Source organism: Lagenorhynchus albirostris, chromosome 10 (genome assembly GCF_949774975.1).
Source record: "Lagenorhynchus albirostris chromosome 10, mLagAlb1.1, whole genome shotgun sequence".
Classification (NCBI taxonomy): Eukaryota; Metazoa; Chordata; class Mammalia; order Artiodactyla; family Delphinidae; genus Lagenorhynchus; species Lagenorhynchus albirostris.
The window spans coordinates 51,425,063-51,442,879 of NC_083104.1; the positions used below are offsets into that span (position 1 = coordinate 51,425,063).

Here is a 17,817-nt window from a genome sequence, read left to right on the forward strand (position 1 = left end):
CACATCCAGCAGCCGGATGGGAAACGTGCATGCGACGTCTGCATGGCTAAGAGTGTCAATGACACTCTTCATTGCTCATTCTAGATCTTTCAGTATATTCTAATTCCCCCCCCATAGATATTTGAGCAGATATGAAATGTAATATAAGGATGGCCTCATTTTAACCGTGCTAACTTTCACTATACCCGACATGATGAACATGAATTTGAGTAAGGACGCTGGTCCCTATAGTAGGTTCACACCCTAAAATGAAAGCAGTGACATTTAGATACCCTGCCTCCCAAGTGAGCCCAACGCACAGACCTTTGAAACCAAGAATGATGACACCCTATGGAAAGGAAGGCTCTTGCTGTAGTACGGGGGTTCTTTCATCCCTAAGAGGTAAGTAACGTCACAAAAAGCTCAGACTCACCAGGGCTTGCAGTTTAGGACAGTGAATGGAGAGCTGGATGAGTGTGCTGTCGGTTATCTGGAGAGAAACACGTGGTGTCAGTGTGGCTTCTACACCAGAACTTAATACCTAATCCTGCTTCTCCTGAATACAAGAATCAAAAGGTGCAAAAGAGAATTAAAAACTCATCTCAAGCACACTTGGGCTGGGAGCCCAAGGGACAAAGGGACAAAGAGGGTCCCCCAAGATTCTTCTCTGTAGAGTCACCTCATCACTGGACATGCAAGCTTATTTCTCCCTTAAGTTTTGTGAAAATGAGTCCTTTTGTTTTTTTAATGTTTGGCAAAAGATGGTGCTATCCTGAACTTGGCTGTAACTCTGATGACTGAGAACAGCCCAAAGTTTATGCATCCCCCTCCCGTGGCCCTCACAGGTTCCCAAGCCCTTACACCTACGCTGGGGCAAGGAGGGTCCAGACAATGGCCAGTTGGCATCTCTGGTTACGCCTGTCAGTGGCTGAGGGGCGCCCTGCAGAGCTGTCAGGAGTCCACTCACCAAGATGCATTCTTCGAGATCCATCTTCTCCAGGTCATGACAATTCTGAAAAAGTCCATAAGAGTCCATAAGACACCCCATTCCGAAGGTGACCCAGTGAGCCAGCACTTTTGAGCAGGTGCCCTTTGAATCATATTCACTTTGGAAATGGGCATTAGGGCTGCATTTCCTTCTCTCATCCTGGAAAGGCAGTTGTCTGCACCTTCCCAGTGGCTCACAGGTATCAGCACAGAGATTTTAGCCATGGAATGGGCTCTGGGAGGTCGTGGGGGTGGGCGCTCAGCCACGGTGGGGATGGTGGAGGGCTGGGGTAGGAGGAAGAGTGTATCAGCATCCCCAGGAGGTCATGGGTTCTGGGCAGCAGGCCACAGGGGCCCCACAGTGGTTGGCACTGGCAGGGCAGTGTGGAGAGAGAGGGCAGAGGCAGAGCCCAGCCCAGCTGAGGGATGCTACTGAGAGGCTGAGTCGGGGTCTGTGTGAGGAAGGGCATCTCCCGGCAGGGAGGAGGCTCTTCTCATTGGGGTCCCACCTGACCAAGTGAGAGTGAGGTCCACGCCTGGTACAGGACCTGCCTAGCTTTCCAGCCTGCTGGGGAAAATTCAGAACACCCCCCACAAGGACTCTATTCTACTTGGTGCCTGTCATTTCTGAAGGTAGTTTTTTGCACACTCCAAGACCACTCCAATTCACTTTGACTGAGGGAGGTGAATTAGAGTTTGGTTTGATTTTGTAAAACTTCTGTCTTACCCGAGCTAAAAGTGTAAAGCCTGCATCAGTCAAATGGGAACATCGGGCAGCCTCCAAGATCCTGGGATAAGGAGTGCACAGAAGACAAAGTGGCGACTGGTTAACAACAGAAAAGCGTTCTTTACAATGCTCTGGAGTTTATTCCACTCTGTGACACAAAAAGGAGGCTCAGGAGGAATGTGACCTGCCCAAAGTCCCATCCCAAACTTGGTCAGTAAATCCAGGAATCTTCCCACAATACCAGCACATGGTTGCTGTTTTTAGATATTATTCTAATATGTGTTGACTTCTAAACAATTAAAATGTACTTTCACTCAACAAAATCATCTTGATATACTGCATTTATTGAAATTCCCAGTCACCCTAAAGGAAATTTTAAAAATTCACAGCCAATGAAAACATCCATGCTTAACAGGGATGGATGCTTAAATAATATTTTTAAGTTAAATTACTCCCTTATAGCAATAATTTTGACCTCCTTTCTGACCAGTTTTGACCACCTATATTCCTACCATGCAGAAACATCAAAATTCTCTAGAATCTTCCCTAATTCAACAGTAAGAAAAATGGGGAAAAGGCAAAATAAGACAATCCTCAGAAGGTATATAACCAAAAAAAAAAAGGGGGGGCGGGGGGTACTTCTTTGGCAGTCCAGTGGTTAGGACTCCACGCTTCCACTGCAGGGGTTGTGGGTTCGATCCTCAGCCAGGGAACTAAGATCCTGCATGCCATATGGTGCAGCCAAAGGAAAAAAAAAAAAGATATCTAACTGGTGTATGAAAAATGGATCAGTTTCACCGATAAGTAAAGAATAACAAAACAAGTATCTTTTTTCTGCCTCTTTTGTAGGGGTTAAGGTTGCTGGTTCTAAAATCAAACTCTACAAGTTCAAATTCTAGTTTTACTTCTTACTTATCATGTGACCCAAGATAAATTATGTGCTTTGCTTTTTTTTTTTTGCGGTACACGTGCCTCTCACTGTTGTGGCCTCCCCCGTTGCAGAGCACAGGCTCCGGACCCGCAGGCTCAGCAGCCATGGCTCACGGGCCCAGCCGCTCCGTGGCATGTGGGATCTTCCTGGACCGGGGCACGAACCCGTGTCCCCTGCATCGGCAGGCGGACTCTCAACCACTGCACCACCAGGGAAGCCCCATGTGCTTTTCACTGAGTCTCAGTTTCTCCTCTGCAAAACAAGTGAGAATACAGTACCTACACCTCCTAGCAATGCAGTGAGGACTAAGTGAGACAATGCTTGTGAAAGTGCTAACAAAGAGCCTGGAACATATATGAGTTCAACTGATGTTAAGCATGATTAGTATTTTGGTGCCATTATTAAAGTTTTAATATTCACAATATTACATGGAGAATCAGAAAATAAATCATTATTTGTTAAAACTTTTCTTCTTGCTAGGGAAAAATGATAAATAAGGTGGCTGTGATTTTTCCTCCTTCTGTGCATTTAGCAGCTGGTTTAGAGGAGAACCTGGTGCCATTTGGACATGAGGCTATCTGTCTGCTCACATGTCGAAGTAATATCAGGGCAACGAATAGCCAAAACAATCTTGAGAACGAAAAACGGAGCTGGAGGAATCAGGCTCCCTGACTTCAGACTATACTACAAAGCTACAGTAATCAAGTCAGTATGGTACTGGCACAAAAACAGAAATATAGATCAGTGGAACAGGATAGAAAGCCCAGAGATAAACCCACACACATATGGTCACCTTATTTTTATATAAAGGAGGCAAGAATATACAATGGAGAAAAGATAGCCTCTTCAATAAGTGGTGCTGGGAAAACTGGACAGCTACATGTAAAAGAATGAAATTAGAACACTCCCTAACACCATACACAAAAATAAACTCAAAATGGATTAGAGACCTAAATGTAAGGCCAGACACTATAAAGCTCTTAGAGGAAAACATAGGCAGAACACTCTATGACATAAATCACAGCAAGATCCTTTTTGACCCACCTCCTAGAGAAATGGAAATAAAAACAAAAACAAATGGGGGATTCCCTGGTGGCACAGTGGTTAAGAATCTGCCTGCCAATGCAGGGGACGGGTTCGAGCCCTGGTCCGGGGAGATCCCACATGCCATGGAGCAACTAAGCCTGTGCACCACCACTACTGAGCCTGTGCTCTAGAGCCCGCGAGCCACAACTACTGAAGCCCGTGCACCTAGAGCCTGTGCTCTGCAACAAGAGAAGCCACTGCAATGAGAAGCCCGTGCACTGCAACGAAGAGTAGCCCCTGCTCGCTGCAACTAGAGGAAGCCCGCATGCAGCAACAAAGACCCAATGCAGCCAAAAATTAAAAAAAAACCAAAAAACTAAAAATAGAACTACCATACAACCCAGCAATCCCACTACTGGGCATATACCCTGAGAAAACCATAATTCAAAAAGAGTCATGTACCACCATGTTCATTGCAGCTCTATTTACAATAGCCAAGACATGGAAGCAACCTAAGTGTCCATCAACAGATGAATGGATAAAGAAGATGTGGCACATATATACAATGGAATATTACTCAGCCGTAAAAAGAAACAAAACTGAGTTATTTGTAGTGAGGTGGAGAGACTTAGAGACTGTCATACAGAGTGAAGTAAGTCAGAAAGAAAAACAAATATCCTATGCTAACACATATATATGGAATCTAAAAAAAAGAAAATGGTTCTGAAGAACCTAGGGGCAGGACAGGAATAAAGACACAGACGTAGAGAAAGGACTTGAGGACACAGGGAGGGGGAAGGGTAAGCTGGGACGAAGTGAGAGAGTGGACATATATACACTACCAAATGTAATAGAGATAGCTAGTGGGAAGCAGCCGCATAGCACAGGGAGATTAGCTCAGTGCTTTGTGACCACCTAGAGGTGGGATAGGGAGGGTGGGAGGGAGACGCAAGAGGGCGGAGATATGGGGATTTATGTATATGTATAGCTGACTCACTTTGCTATAAAGCAGAAACAAATACACCATTGTAAAGCAATTATACTCCAATAAAGATGTTAAAAAAAAAAAGTAATACCAGGGCGAGGCAAATCAGGTGGGCACATGAGTGAAGTCCATCAGCAAATGAAGGCTCAGATTCCCTGGTGGTGGACAGTGTGGGACTCTCCACACATCCTTAAATGAACTAGATTACAGTGTCCCACACCCCAATACATCTGACAAAAGCCAACAACACAACCACTGCCTCCTCCTCAACCCACTGCCAGGCCTTTCTCCTCCTGCAGGAAGCCCTCCCAGTCAGCCCCAAGCTCTGAGTTGCAAAGCTGAAAGCGTGGTGCACTCACTGAAGTCTTGGGCAGTTCAAGGCTAGGGCTGTGAGGGAGGCATCCGTGAGGTTGCCGCAGCCAGACAGGCAGAGGGCCTGCAGCCGGTGGCAGCCCCTGCAAATCTGCACCACGCCTTCATCCGTAACGCGCTGGGGAGAACCAAAGCAGAAAGGAAAATCAGAAGGCACGGGCAACAGTGAAATGGGAGCCGCAGACAAATGGAGTCTCCTGTTAGTCAACTAGTTTAGGTTGCCAGTTACTAGCATTTTATCCTGATAATTTAATCAAAATAAGGTGAAGTACAGGGAAGACAGATATTTATGTTATTTCTGAACAGCTTTAAAATATTCAAGCATTACTAATGGAGAGTAAAATTTTTAAATTCCATTTTTCTACCCAGAATCATTCGATTTTTTTTTCAGGAAATATTCATAAACTTGTGTTAAATATCAGATTTAATGAACAGCTCATGAGACTTGCTTAAGTGACATTAATTTTTGGTTGAATTTCTACATATTAATGCTTTAGATATCTACTATATAAATCATACATGTATTTTTATATTGCCTGAAATGTTTTAGAAAATAGCAAAATTAAGTAAATCACTAAATTATTAATAAATGGCTTAGAATTCTATGAATTTAGCCATGAAGATTCAAATTAATCTTTATTTGAATATGCTAATTTATGCAGAAATAAACAGATACATTTATATCATACTTCAAGCCACCTGCCAGTGCTGCCCTACATGCAATTCAAGGTCCTATTTTTGAACAGTGCAGCCCCATAAGGTCAATATTTGCCCAGAAGATAGTTTCTGCTTTACCTCCCACCATTAGGGAACTTAGGTTTATGATTCATTTACTAAGTGCCAAATACAAGGGATTTCTCTTTTCTCAAAATTGACATTCTCCTTGAGAAACCCAGGTGGCCATAGCAAGCACCCTCTTCAATTACCAATATTTACAATGGCAGTGAAGAAAAATCATCCTTCACAGGCTAATAATGCACTGATGAAAATCACACCTTGCTCTTGAATATGCCCTTTATATTTCAAAGCACTTTCATATCTGTTATTTCATTTTATCCACTGAGACACCATGAGAGGTGTCATCACCCCCAGTTTATAAGTAAAGACAAGACACTGAGACCTTACCAGGAACTGTTTAGGTTAGTGACTAGTTCACAGCATTCCTGATGTCTTAAAATAAACCAAGACCCTGATCTATGCTGTTTTTAGGGGAAATGCCCATGGCTTTGTATTGGCCTTTTTGTTTAGATTGCTGTTCTTCCATCCTGTGGGAAACTGGGAGATCACATAAGGACACAGGATGTGAAATAAGGGTGTGGCAATCCTCCCACCTGCCTGGGCTGCTTCCCAGCAGGGCCCCAGCAGGTTCCTGACGGAGGGAACAGGAACAGGAGGGAGCTCACGTAAAAGGCATGTTACTTACTGAGCAGGACTGTAGGTTGAGGCTCACAAGCTCATGGCAGTAATTCTGAATGTGCTTCAGAGCTTCGTCTTCTAGCTGAGTGAATGGAGAAAACAAAAAAGAGATGGAACCAGGTGAGGGGACAGTGGGGCACAGGTTCCATAATCACGTGCACACACCTAACATTAGATACACGTTAGACAAGCCAGGCCGTGAGGACTCCCGGTACCTGCGTGCAGCCCCTCAGCAGCAGGGCTCTCAGGCCGCGACAACCCCGCACCAGGGCCTCGATGCCATCCTTCGTGATCTGATCACACCATGACAGGTTCAGGTACTCCAGGTGCCGACAGCCCTCACTGGAGAACAGGAAACAAAACCACACATGTGCAGTCCATCCCACGGAGACTTTAGGACCAACTCTGAGCTTAGTAGCCCACAAGCAGTTCAGGGGAGAGAGACCTCTGTAACCCGAGTCGCCCACTTCCTGTTCCAATGGGACCATGAGAAAGGTTTCAGACACACCAAAATGCTCAGAGCTTTGGGTATTGCTCATGACCACTAACAACAGGTTCTCTTACCTGATCCCCTTTAAGGAGCTGTTTGTAATGGACACACAGGAAGTCAGATCCAGATGTTTCAGCTTGGAACAGAATCTGCTAAGGCTGTAACACGTGCTGAAAAAAATCAGATGCACTAAAGGTATTTTCAACCACCTTTCTCTCCCCTCACTCTCCCCACGGCCAACCAGTCACCAAAGTAATTTCCACTACTTACCTGTCAGTGATTTTTGTGCACCCATTGAGGTTTAAATGTTCAATGTTTCTGCAGTTCTGTGCAAAGGTCCTAAAATGAGAAAACATTTTAAAACTCCCTGCAAGTTGCTAGGCAGCCACTAGAGGGCATGTATAACCATTTACATTTAGAACAATGCTCTTCAAAATTTTATTTTATTGTGGAAAGGATACTTAACGTGAGATCTACCCTCTTAACAAGTTTTTAAGTGTATAATATATAATTGTTGACTACAGCTACCAGTGTTCTTCAAACTCTGATGAGCACATGAAACAACTGAGGTTCTTCTCATAGTGCAGAATCTGATGGTAGATCCAGGCAAATTGCTTGGTGGTCTGCATTTCTAAGACGTTCCCGAGCGATACTAGTGCTGCTACTCTGGGGACACCACTTTGGAAAGCAAAGCCCTAGACTGACTACATATCAGTTGAAACTCTTCTTCACTCAGATTTTGGCGGTCATCTGAGAGTAGAGATCTGGCTCCCTGTTTCTTCTCCTCTGTAGAAAAATCAGCTGGCAGCAAGGGGGCTTGAGTCTTGTGCCATGCTGTCACTTGGTTACCCCAGGGCCCTTCTGGAGAAGCCATCTCCAGCCACCGATAGGGTCAGTAATTGATCAGTATCAAGAACCATCATTTACTGATGAGGACACTGAGCCATGAAGGGTGATGTCCTCAATGATTTGTGGGCTGGCAGCAAGGCCAGAAGCAGAAAATTAAACATCCCTTACTCACCACTTATTCCTTAACATATTCAGCAAGGACTGGCTCAGGTTATCTGCATTTTCCTGAAATATGGCTTCTGCAGTATCTTATAGGATTGAATCCTGATGCTTCCATGCATACCCCTACGTCTCCAAAACCTGGCCTCAAACCAGATGTCACTCTTACCTGTTACTTCCACTCTGCTACGCTACAGGGAAAGGGAACTCAGCTGGAGCCTGGTGGACTCCCTGAGCTGAGGATATACAGCCAAAAGTCTGAGCAAGGCAATCAGAGGTATCAGAGAAGAGTACAAGAATGGAGAAAATGTCAGAGATCTGCAGAGCGTTCCCCTCAGGAATTCAGTAGAGTACTAGTCAGAGTGTGCATGTGAGGAAGTTACCCAAAGCCAGGGAAAGACTCAACAAGCAGCATTAGAGGGGACAGCAGCCAGAGCTCACCCAGGGCCATGAATAGTAAGTACCCATTCCCACCAGACAACAGTGAAAAATGTCATAATTTGTGGGGCACTGGGTAGAGTACTGAGAAGCGTCTTGCTTCAGGAGTGGAGTACAATTATCCCTAGACTAACCACTGCTTTGGTCCAACCCAACAAATTAAAAAAAAAAAAAAAATCTCAAAGGAACTATGTCCAAGTAACTCAACTGCATCTCAGAACAAAACTCAAGTATATTTATAGGAATACAAAAATATTCTGCACCCAAAGTAACATTCACAATGTCTGGCACTGAACAAAAAATTACCACCCATTCAAAGAAGAGGGAAAAATATATCCATAATGAGGAGGAAATTCAATCTATCAAAGCTGACCCAGAAACTAGAAACAGCAGACAAAGGCATTAAAAGTTATCATAACTATGTTCTGTAGAATACAGTTCTATGAAGCTGGAGTGAAGATGTTACATTAAACATCTCATGTTTATTAAACATGTTATGTTTATTAAACACGTTATATAGAGACATGAAAGATATACAAAGATACAAATTAAACTTTTAAATATGAAAACCACAATGGCTGAGATGAAAATTTACTGGGTGGGATTAACAGCAGATGAGACATTGAGGAAGAAAAGATTAGTGAACTTAAAGACACAGCAGGAGAAAGTATCCAAAATGAAATATGGAAAGAAAACAAGAAAAAAAGAACAGAGCATGAAAGAACTGTGGGACAGCTTCAAACAACCTAATGAACGTGCAAGTGGAGTCCCTAAAGAATGGGAGAGTGGGGCGGGGGGAAAAAATCTGAAGAAATAAAGGTCAAAAGTTTTATGACAATTATAAACCTACAAGTCCAAGAAACTCAAAAAATTCCAAGCACAAGAAACATGAAGGAAAATCCACCAAGGCATAGCTTAACCAAATTGGTCAAAACCAGTGACAGAAAAAACATTAAAAGCACCCAGAGAAAAAAGATATGCCTAATACAGAGGAATAAAATAAGGGTGACAGAAGATTTCTCACTGATAACAAAAAAGAAAACAGAGGAGTAGCATCTTTAAAATACTGAAAACAAAAAACTGTCAACACAGAATTCTATATTCAGCAAAAATATTTTTCAAAACTGAAGGGAAAATAAAGATTTTTTCAGGCATAAGTGCTGAAAAAATTCATCAGATATGCAGTGCAAGAAATCTTAAAGAACATTCTCCAAGCAGAAAAAAAAAATGACATAAGATGAAAATTTGTGTCTACACAAAGAAATGAAGGATACTGGAAATAGTAACCACTTGAGTATAGAGAGCCAATTTTTTAATTATTTAAATCTCTTTAAAAATAATTGACTGTTGGGCTTCCCTGGTGGCGCAGTGGTTGAGAGTCCGCCTGCCGATGCAGGGGACGCGGGTTCATGCCCCAGTCCGGGAAGATCCCACATGCCGCAGAGTGGCTGGGCCCGTGAGCCATGGCCGCTGAGCCTGCGCGTCCGGAGCCTGTGCTCCGCAACGGGAGAGGCCACAACAGTGAGAGGCCCACGTACTGCAAAAAAAAAAAATAAAAAAAAATAATTGACTGTTAAAACAAAAATACTAACAATCTAGTGTGGATTTCATACCATATTTGGAATTTTAAAGTGTATGGCAATAACAGCATGAAGGCTGAGCAAAGGAAAATGGAAGTATGATGTAATATAATTTTAGGATTGACTAAAATCACTTTAAAATCTACAATATAAACTCAAAAATAACCACTAAGATTACAAAATAATGAGTTATAGCTACTAGGCAAAAAAAAAAAGATATAAAATGTAATCATAAAAAATACTCAACCTATGGGCTTCCCTGGTGGCGCAGTGGTTGAGAGTCTGCCTGCCAATGCAGGGGACATGGGTTTGAGCCCTGGTCCGGGAAGATCCCACATGCTGTGGAGCAACTAAGCCCACGCAAAACTACTGAGCCTGTGCTCTAGAGCCTGCAAGCCACAACTACTGAGCCCACACACCATAACTACTGAAGTGTGTGCACCTAGAGCCCGTGCTCCACCAGAGAAGCCACCACAGTGAGAAGCCCACGCACTGCAATGAAGAGTAGCCCCCACTCGCTGCAACTAGAGAAAAGCCTGTGCGCAGCAATGAAGACCCAATGCAGCCAAAAATAATTAATTTAAAAAAAAAATATATATATATATATATGTTACAAGAAGGAGCTTCCACATTAAGAAACTAGAAAAAAGAAGACCACATGAAACCCAAAATAAAGTAAATAATAGAGACCAGAGAAGAAATCAATGAAGTAGAAAACATAAAAACAATGAAAAAAATCAACGACATCCAAAGCTGGTTCTTTGAGAATATCAATAAAATTAATAAACCCCTAGGTAGACTGACCAGGAAAAAAAGACAAAAATTACCAATATCAGAGAAATTTACTCATCTTTACTCTTTAAAAATTGGTATCAATGTCAGTAAAAAATTCGAAGAATATATATATTGCAATAGGCACTATACAATCATTGTGATTTTTATTAGACGTGGCAACTACTTTCATACAGTAAAAAAACCAAACAAACAAAATTACCCAAATCAAGAATAAAGAGAGGAACTTTCACTACAGACGTTACAGATATTAAAATGATAGTAAGAGGGTATTACTCACAACTTTATGCCAAAAGTTCTAGAACTTAGGTGAAATGGACAAAATCTTTGAAAGGTAAAAACTACACCAAAGCTTACTCAAGAAGGAATAGAAAACCTGGACAGTTCTATATATATTAGAAAAATAGAATTTGCAGTTAAAACCCTTTCACAAAAGAAACATGCAGGCCCAGCTGGCCTCAATGGTGAATTCTACCAAACATTTAAGAAAAACAATACAAATTCTACATAAACTTTTCCAAAAAAAGTGAAGAGGAGAAAACACATTTCAACTCATTCTATAAAGGCCAGTAGTACCTTGATACCTAAACCAGACAAAAATATCGCAAGTAAACCACAGAACAATACCCCTCACAAACACAGAGGTAAAAAATTTTAACAAAACTTTAGCAAACAGGATCCAACAACATGTTAAAAATACAGTACATGACAACTCAAGAGGGACTTATCTGAAGGATGGAAGGTTGGTTTAACATTCAAACATCAACCAATGCAGGAAGAAGGGGATCAAGATAGCAGAGGAGGAGGATGTGGAGCTCATCTCCCCCATGAACACATCAAAAATACGTCTACATGAGGAAAAATTCTCACAGAAAACGAACTAGAAACTGGCACAACTCCTAAACAACCAAAGCTGCAAGAAAAATCTCCATGTAACTGGGTAGGACCAAAAAAATGGCAGGGGGCACAGGGTGGGGGGAGGGCATCAGGTCGGGATCTGCACCCCTGGGAAGGATCTGAAAGGAAGAGAAAGTCCACACCGGTGGACCCTTGCCCTGGGGAGGGAGCAAGTCGACTCACAATCTGGGCATCCCAGGCCTGGGGTCTTGCAAAAGAAGACAAGCCCCCTTGCCTGCTGGGAATCCACTGAGGCACAGAAGGGCTGGAGTAGCCTAGTCTCTACTTGTGAGGAGTGTGCACGTTCTGGCTTGCTAACAATCAGGGCGGAGAGAGGCTGCTGCCTTGCTGCACTTTCCAACCTGAAGGGGAGAACACCTCGGCCCTGCTCACTCCACGCCACAGCCTGGTGTGAGATCTGGGCAAAGATTCAGTCTAGCTATGCAGACACACACCTAGGGTGTGATCCAGGCAGAGCGGCAGATACCACTGTCAACATTCACATAGGGCAGCGGGTCTAGCTGTGGCAGACACTGTATGTGTGCACACTGGGGAGCACTCCAAGAATGTGCAACAGCTGAGTGCTGCATCCCAGGCAGACAGGCCCTGGGCAGCAGTATGCATGCAGCATTTCATTTTCCAGCAAGAGCACTCTGACTCCACCCAAGGGCTCCACCTCTAGCTTAGCCCTAGACCTGGGGCAGACAGGTGCTGTGAGAAGACTACCACAGAGGCAGCCCAGATCTCAGGTGGCAGCACAGCCACCTCAATTCCTGCAGCCACAATGCCCTGGCCCCGAGCCCCAGCCTACTCCACACCATGGCCTTGCACTAGATCTGGGATAAACACAACAGAGAAAGGGATGCAACCTTGGGCTGCTTCAGAGCGGGACTGCCGATGCCTACACAGGTGGTACACAGGTTGTACACAGGTTTGCTGTGACCACACAGGCTCACCTGCTTCAGCAATAAGCTCCTTTGGCGCAGGACATGCTCTCAAGGACAATGGAGCCTGATCAAACCTGACCCTCAGAGCTCCTACTCCAACATCCAGGGAGCAGACCCTGCCCTCGACAGGGTAGTGACAACGATGCAGCAAACAGAAAGCCCCGCCTCACATCCAGCACAAGCTCAATACACTACACCACCAAACACAGCCCCTATCTGTGTTTGTACCCTATCAAGGGTATACCACCCAGCACACTCTGAGGAAAGATGTGGCTGGCATCCATACCAAAACCAGCCCTCACACCAAAGACACTGGACACAAACTGTCTACACACTGATGCTCCCACATAAAAACAGCCCTTCAAAACCACAGTAGATGTTTCTCCTAAATTCATAGAGACAAAGAAAGTTAAGTAAAATGAAAAAGCAGAGGAACTACTACCAATTAAACAGTGACAGAAATCTCCTGAAAGAACAAATAATGTCTACTAGACCCCAAATTCAAAAAGGAGATAACAAAAAAGATAAAGGAATCAAGAAGGATTAGCAATAGAAATATATAGCAAGGTCACTGTAACAAGGAACTAGAAACTATAAAGATGAACCACTCAAAAGTAGACAATTCAATTGTTGAGAAAAACCAATCTAGAAACAATGGAGAGCAGACTAAAAGACACAGAAGAATAAATAAGTGATCTGGAAAACAGAATAATGGAAATCACCCAATAGAAGAGCAGACAGAAAGACAAATGAAAAAAACTGAAAGCAACATACAAGATCTATGGGATAATATAAAGCATGCCAACCTACACATAATAGGGGTTCTGGAAGGAGAAAAGGAAGAGAGGGGGATAGAAAATGTATTTAAAGAAATTATGGGAGATTGGATCAAGATGTTGGAGGAGTAGGACATGGAGCTCACCTTCTCCCACAAATACATCTACATGTGGAACAGTTCTCACAGAACATCTACTGAACGCTGGCAGAAGACCTCAGACTTCCAAAAAGGCAAGAAACTCCCCATGTACCTGGGTAAGGCAAAAGAAAAAAAAAAAGAGAGAAAAAATCGAGACGCGACCTGCACCCCTGGGAGGGAGCTGTGAAAGAGGAAAGGTTTCCACACACTGGGAAGTCCCTTCACTGAGATCAGCTGGGACAGAGGGGGAGCTTCAGAGCCTTGGAGAAGAACGCAGCAATTGGTTTGCAGAGGGCAAAGTGGAGAGAGACCTGCACAGAAGGTCAGTGCTGCCCAGCACTCCCTGGCCTGAGACGCTCATCTGCTGGGGCAGGAGAGGCTGGGTGCAGAGGCTCAGGCTTCAGAGGTCAAATCTGGAGAGGACTGGGGCTGGCTGCATGGAGACACCCTGAGGGGGCTAGGGTGTGGTGAGACACAACCAACGGAGTATGGGAGGAGGCCTGGGCCCACCAGAGAGGCAGGGCACAACAGTTGGGGAGCACTCAAAGGGCAGGCCACCATAGGAGGTTCTTTCTCCATGAGCTCCCTCAGGCAGCAGGGCACCACCTACACGAGCTCCAGGGGCTGGTGTGAGCCACCGCACTGCCATCTCAGACCCCAGAGGCAGGCGCAGACCGCCGCTGCCACAGAGGGTCCCGTGACCAGGCACCAACTCCTGCCCCCAACTCCCTGGGAACAACCACGTCCACCGCTGAGGGTACCGCAACCCAGTGCCAACCACTGCCCTCCCCTCCCTAGGAGCGAATGCAGCCCGCCACCGCTGCCACCAAGGGTCCCGCGACCAAGAGCCAAGCACTGTCCCTGCCTTCCTGGAAGCATGAATGGAACATGCACCTGCACACCCCCTATCAAGGGGATAACAACCAGCACACGTGGAGGAAAGAGACAGCAAGCATCCAAACCAAAAACAGCCCTCACAGCAAAAAAATATTGAACCTACACAAGCTATGCAGGGAGGCTCCTGCATATAAACAGCCCTCCGTGACCACAGTAGATAATTGTTTCTCCTAAACTCACAAAGTAAGAGAAATATAAGCAAAATGAAGGAGAGGAACGATTCCCAGTTAAAAGACCCAGAGAATTCCCCTGAAGGAACAAACAATGAAACAGACCTCTTCAGTCTAACAGACACTGAGTTCAAAAAGGAACAAATGAAAATACTGAAGGCATCAAGAAAGGCTACTGACAGAAATGCACATTACTGTAAAAAGGAACTAGAAACTATGAGGAGGAGCCAAGAAAAATGAGAAAACTCATTTGCCAAGATGAAAACTGAGCTAAAGGCACTGAATGGCAGAATAAATAATGCAGAGGAAAGAATAAGTGATCTGGAAGATAGAATAATGGAAATTACCCAATCAAAACAGCAGACAGCATAGGCTTCCCTGGTGGTGCAGTGGTTGAGAGTTCGCCTGCCGATGCAGGGGACACGGATTCGTGCCCTGGTCCAGGAAGATCCTACATGCCGCGGAGCGGCTAGGCCCGTGAGCCATGGCCGCTGGGCCTGCATGTCCGGAGCCTGTGCTCCGCAATGGGAGAGGCCACAACAGTGAGAGGCCCGCGTACCACAAAAAAAAAAGTGAGGGGATGGAAAAAGATATTTCATGCAAACGGAAATAACAAGCAAGAGGGAGTTACAATATTCATATCAGACAAAATAGACTTTAAAGCAAAGGCTATAAAGAAAGATAAGGAAGGACACTCCATGCTGATAAAAGGACCAACACAAGAAGAGGATTTTACACTTGTCAACATATATGCACCTAATATAGGAGCATACAAATACATAAAACAAATACTAACAGACATAAAAGGAGAAACTGACAGGAATTCAATAACAGTAGGAGACTTTAACACCCCACTCACATCAATGGACAGATCTTCTAGACAGAAAATCAATAAGGCAACAGAAGTCCTAAATGATACAACAGAACAGATAGACTTAATTGATATTTTCAGGACATTACATCCAAAAACAAACAAACAAAAAACAGAACACATTCTTTTCAAGTGCATATGGACTGACCACATACTAAGGCACAAAACTAACCTCAACAGATTTAAGAGTATAGAAATTATTTCAAGGGACTTCCCTGGTGGCGCAGTGGTTAAGACTCCACGCTCCCAATGCAGGGGGCCTGGGTTCGATCCCTGGTCCAGGAACTAGATCCCACATGCGTGGCGCAACTAAGAGTTTGTATGCTACAACTAAGGAGCCCATGTGCCGCAGCTAAGGAGCTGGTGAGCCACAACTAAGGAGTCCGCCTGCCACAACCAAGACCCGACACAACCAAATAAATAAATAAATGTATATATTTTTTTTTAAAAAAGAAGACAAGCCTCTCACCCTTAAAAAAAAAAGAAAAAAATTATTTCAAGACTCTTCTCTGACCACAATGGCATGAAACTAGAACTCGACCACAGGTTTCATTGTGACAAGGGGCACAAAACTTGTGGCCTTCCTATGAACAAATACCAAACATGTGTTCCCCTGCACCTCCATGTGGCTGCTGGGCAGGACCAGTGGGACAGGGCTCAAAACTGGAAGAAAAGCTACAGTATTTAGTGGGGGAGTTTGCCACCTAGAGCCGTGGTTCATGTATGGGCAGGTCACGAGTGGTCTTATAAACATAAAGGCTTTGAACCTCCCTTTTCAAGGAGAAAGAAAAAAGAACAATAGATTTGAACTATATGCCATTCCGGAAAAGGCAAAACTATGGAAACAATAAAAAGATCAACAGTCGCCAGGAGTTTGGGAGAAAGGGGAGATGAATACACAAAGCGTATAAGTTTTTATGAGCAGTGAAAATACTTTGAATGACATAATGATGGATATATGTCATTATACTTTTTGTCCAAAATAGAATGTGCAACATTATTCACTTCATTAAAGTGAACCCTAAGGTGAACTGTGGACTTTGGTGGGTATGATGTGTCAATGCAGTTCATCCCTGTTTTTTGTTTTTTTTTTTTAAAAAAAGTACCCCTCTGTTGATAATGGCTACGCATGTGAGGGGACTGGGTATATGGGGAATTTCTATACCTTCCTGTCAATTTTGTTGTAAACCAAAACTGCGTTAAAAAAAGTCTCAAAAAAAAAATTAACACTCAGGGTAGACCTTTTTGGCAAAACATTTCTTTCACTTTTAAGTATACATATTATGTATGTATGTGTGTTTGTTGGACTGTGATGTAAAATGTATTTTTTAGATCAGAACAGTTTGCAGGCCACTGTAGTTAAATTATACTGGCAAATAAAGGCACAAATTAACCTCAAAACAACAAAAGAAAAGAAAGAAGAAATCAACCACAGGAAAAGAAATGAGAAAAAAATGATTACATGGAGACTAAACAACATGCTACTAAAAAACCAATGGATCAACGAGGAAATCAAAAAGGAAATTAAAATACCTTGAGACAAATGACAATAAAAACACAACCACACAAAATCTGTGGGATGCAGGAAAAGCAGTTATTAGAGGGAAATTCATAGAGATACAGGCCTTCCTCAAAAAACAAGAAAAATCTAAAATAAACAACCTAACCTACCACCTAAAAGAATTAGAAAAAGAAGAACAAACAAAACATAAAGTCAGCAGAAAGAAGGAAATAATAAAGATCAGGGAGGAAATAAATAAAATATAGATTAAAAAATCAATAAAACCAAGAGCTGGTTCTTTGAATGGGTAAACAAAATTAACAAACCTCTGGCCAGGCTCACCAAGAAGAAAAGAGAGAGAACCCAAATAAACAAAATAACAAATGAAAAAGAAGAAAGCTCGACTGATACTTCAGAAGTACAAAAAACTCATAAGAGAATACTATGAACAATTATATGCCAATAAATTTGACAACCTAGAAGAAATGGACAACTTTCTAGAAACATACAGCCCATAAAAATTTAATCAAGAAGAAACAGATAATTTGAACAGACCAATCACTAGGACTGAAATAGAATCTGTAATAAAAAAAAAAACACCTCACTACAAAGGAAAGTCCAGGACCAGATGGCTTCACAGGCAAATTCTACCAAACATACAAAGAAGAATTTATACCGATTCTTCTCAAACTCTTCGAAAAGATTTAAGAGGAGGGAACACTCCCAAAGACTTGTGATGAAGCCACCATCACCCTGATACCAAAACCAGACAAAGTATCACCAAAAAAAGAAAAAAATCCTCAACAAAATATTAGCAAACCAAATTCAACAACACACACAAAAAATCATACACCACAACCAAGTGGGATTCATCCCAAGTTCACAAG

At 43.2% G+C, this 17,817-nt stretch overlaps 1 protein-coding gene and 1 pseudogene across 1 annotated transcript in view; one reads left to right on the top strand and one right to left on the bottom strand.

Moving 5' to 3' along the window:
• Positions 1-17,817, bottom strand: part of FBXL2 (F-box and leucine rich repeat protein 2) — a 78,946-nt gene that overhangs the window by 6,565 nt on the left and 54,564 nt on the right. Inside the window, exons 6-13 of the mRNA XM_060162452.1 lie at positions 7,184-7,252; positions 6,988-7,083; positions 6,639-6,765; positions 6,431-6,505; positions 4,995-5,125; positions 1,694-1,754; positions 947-991; positions 413-469 (exon numbers count right to left, since the gene is read on the bottom strand). Coding sequence (XP_060018435.1) covers positions 413-469; positions 947-991; positions 1,694-1,754; positions 4,995-5,125; positions 6,431-6,505; positions 6,639-6,765; positions 6,988-7,083; positions 7,184-7,252 — 661 coding nt within the window. The remainder of the gene's footprint in view (positions 1-412; positions 470-946; positions 992-1,693; positions 1,755-4,994; positions 5,126-6,430; positions 6,506-6,638; positions 6,766-6,987; positions 7,084-7,183; positions 7,253-17,817) is intronic.
• Positions 15,951-16,036, top strand: LOC132528309 (small nucleolar RNA SNORA11; annotated as a pseudogene).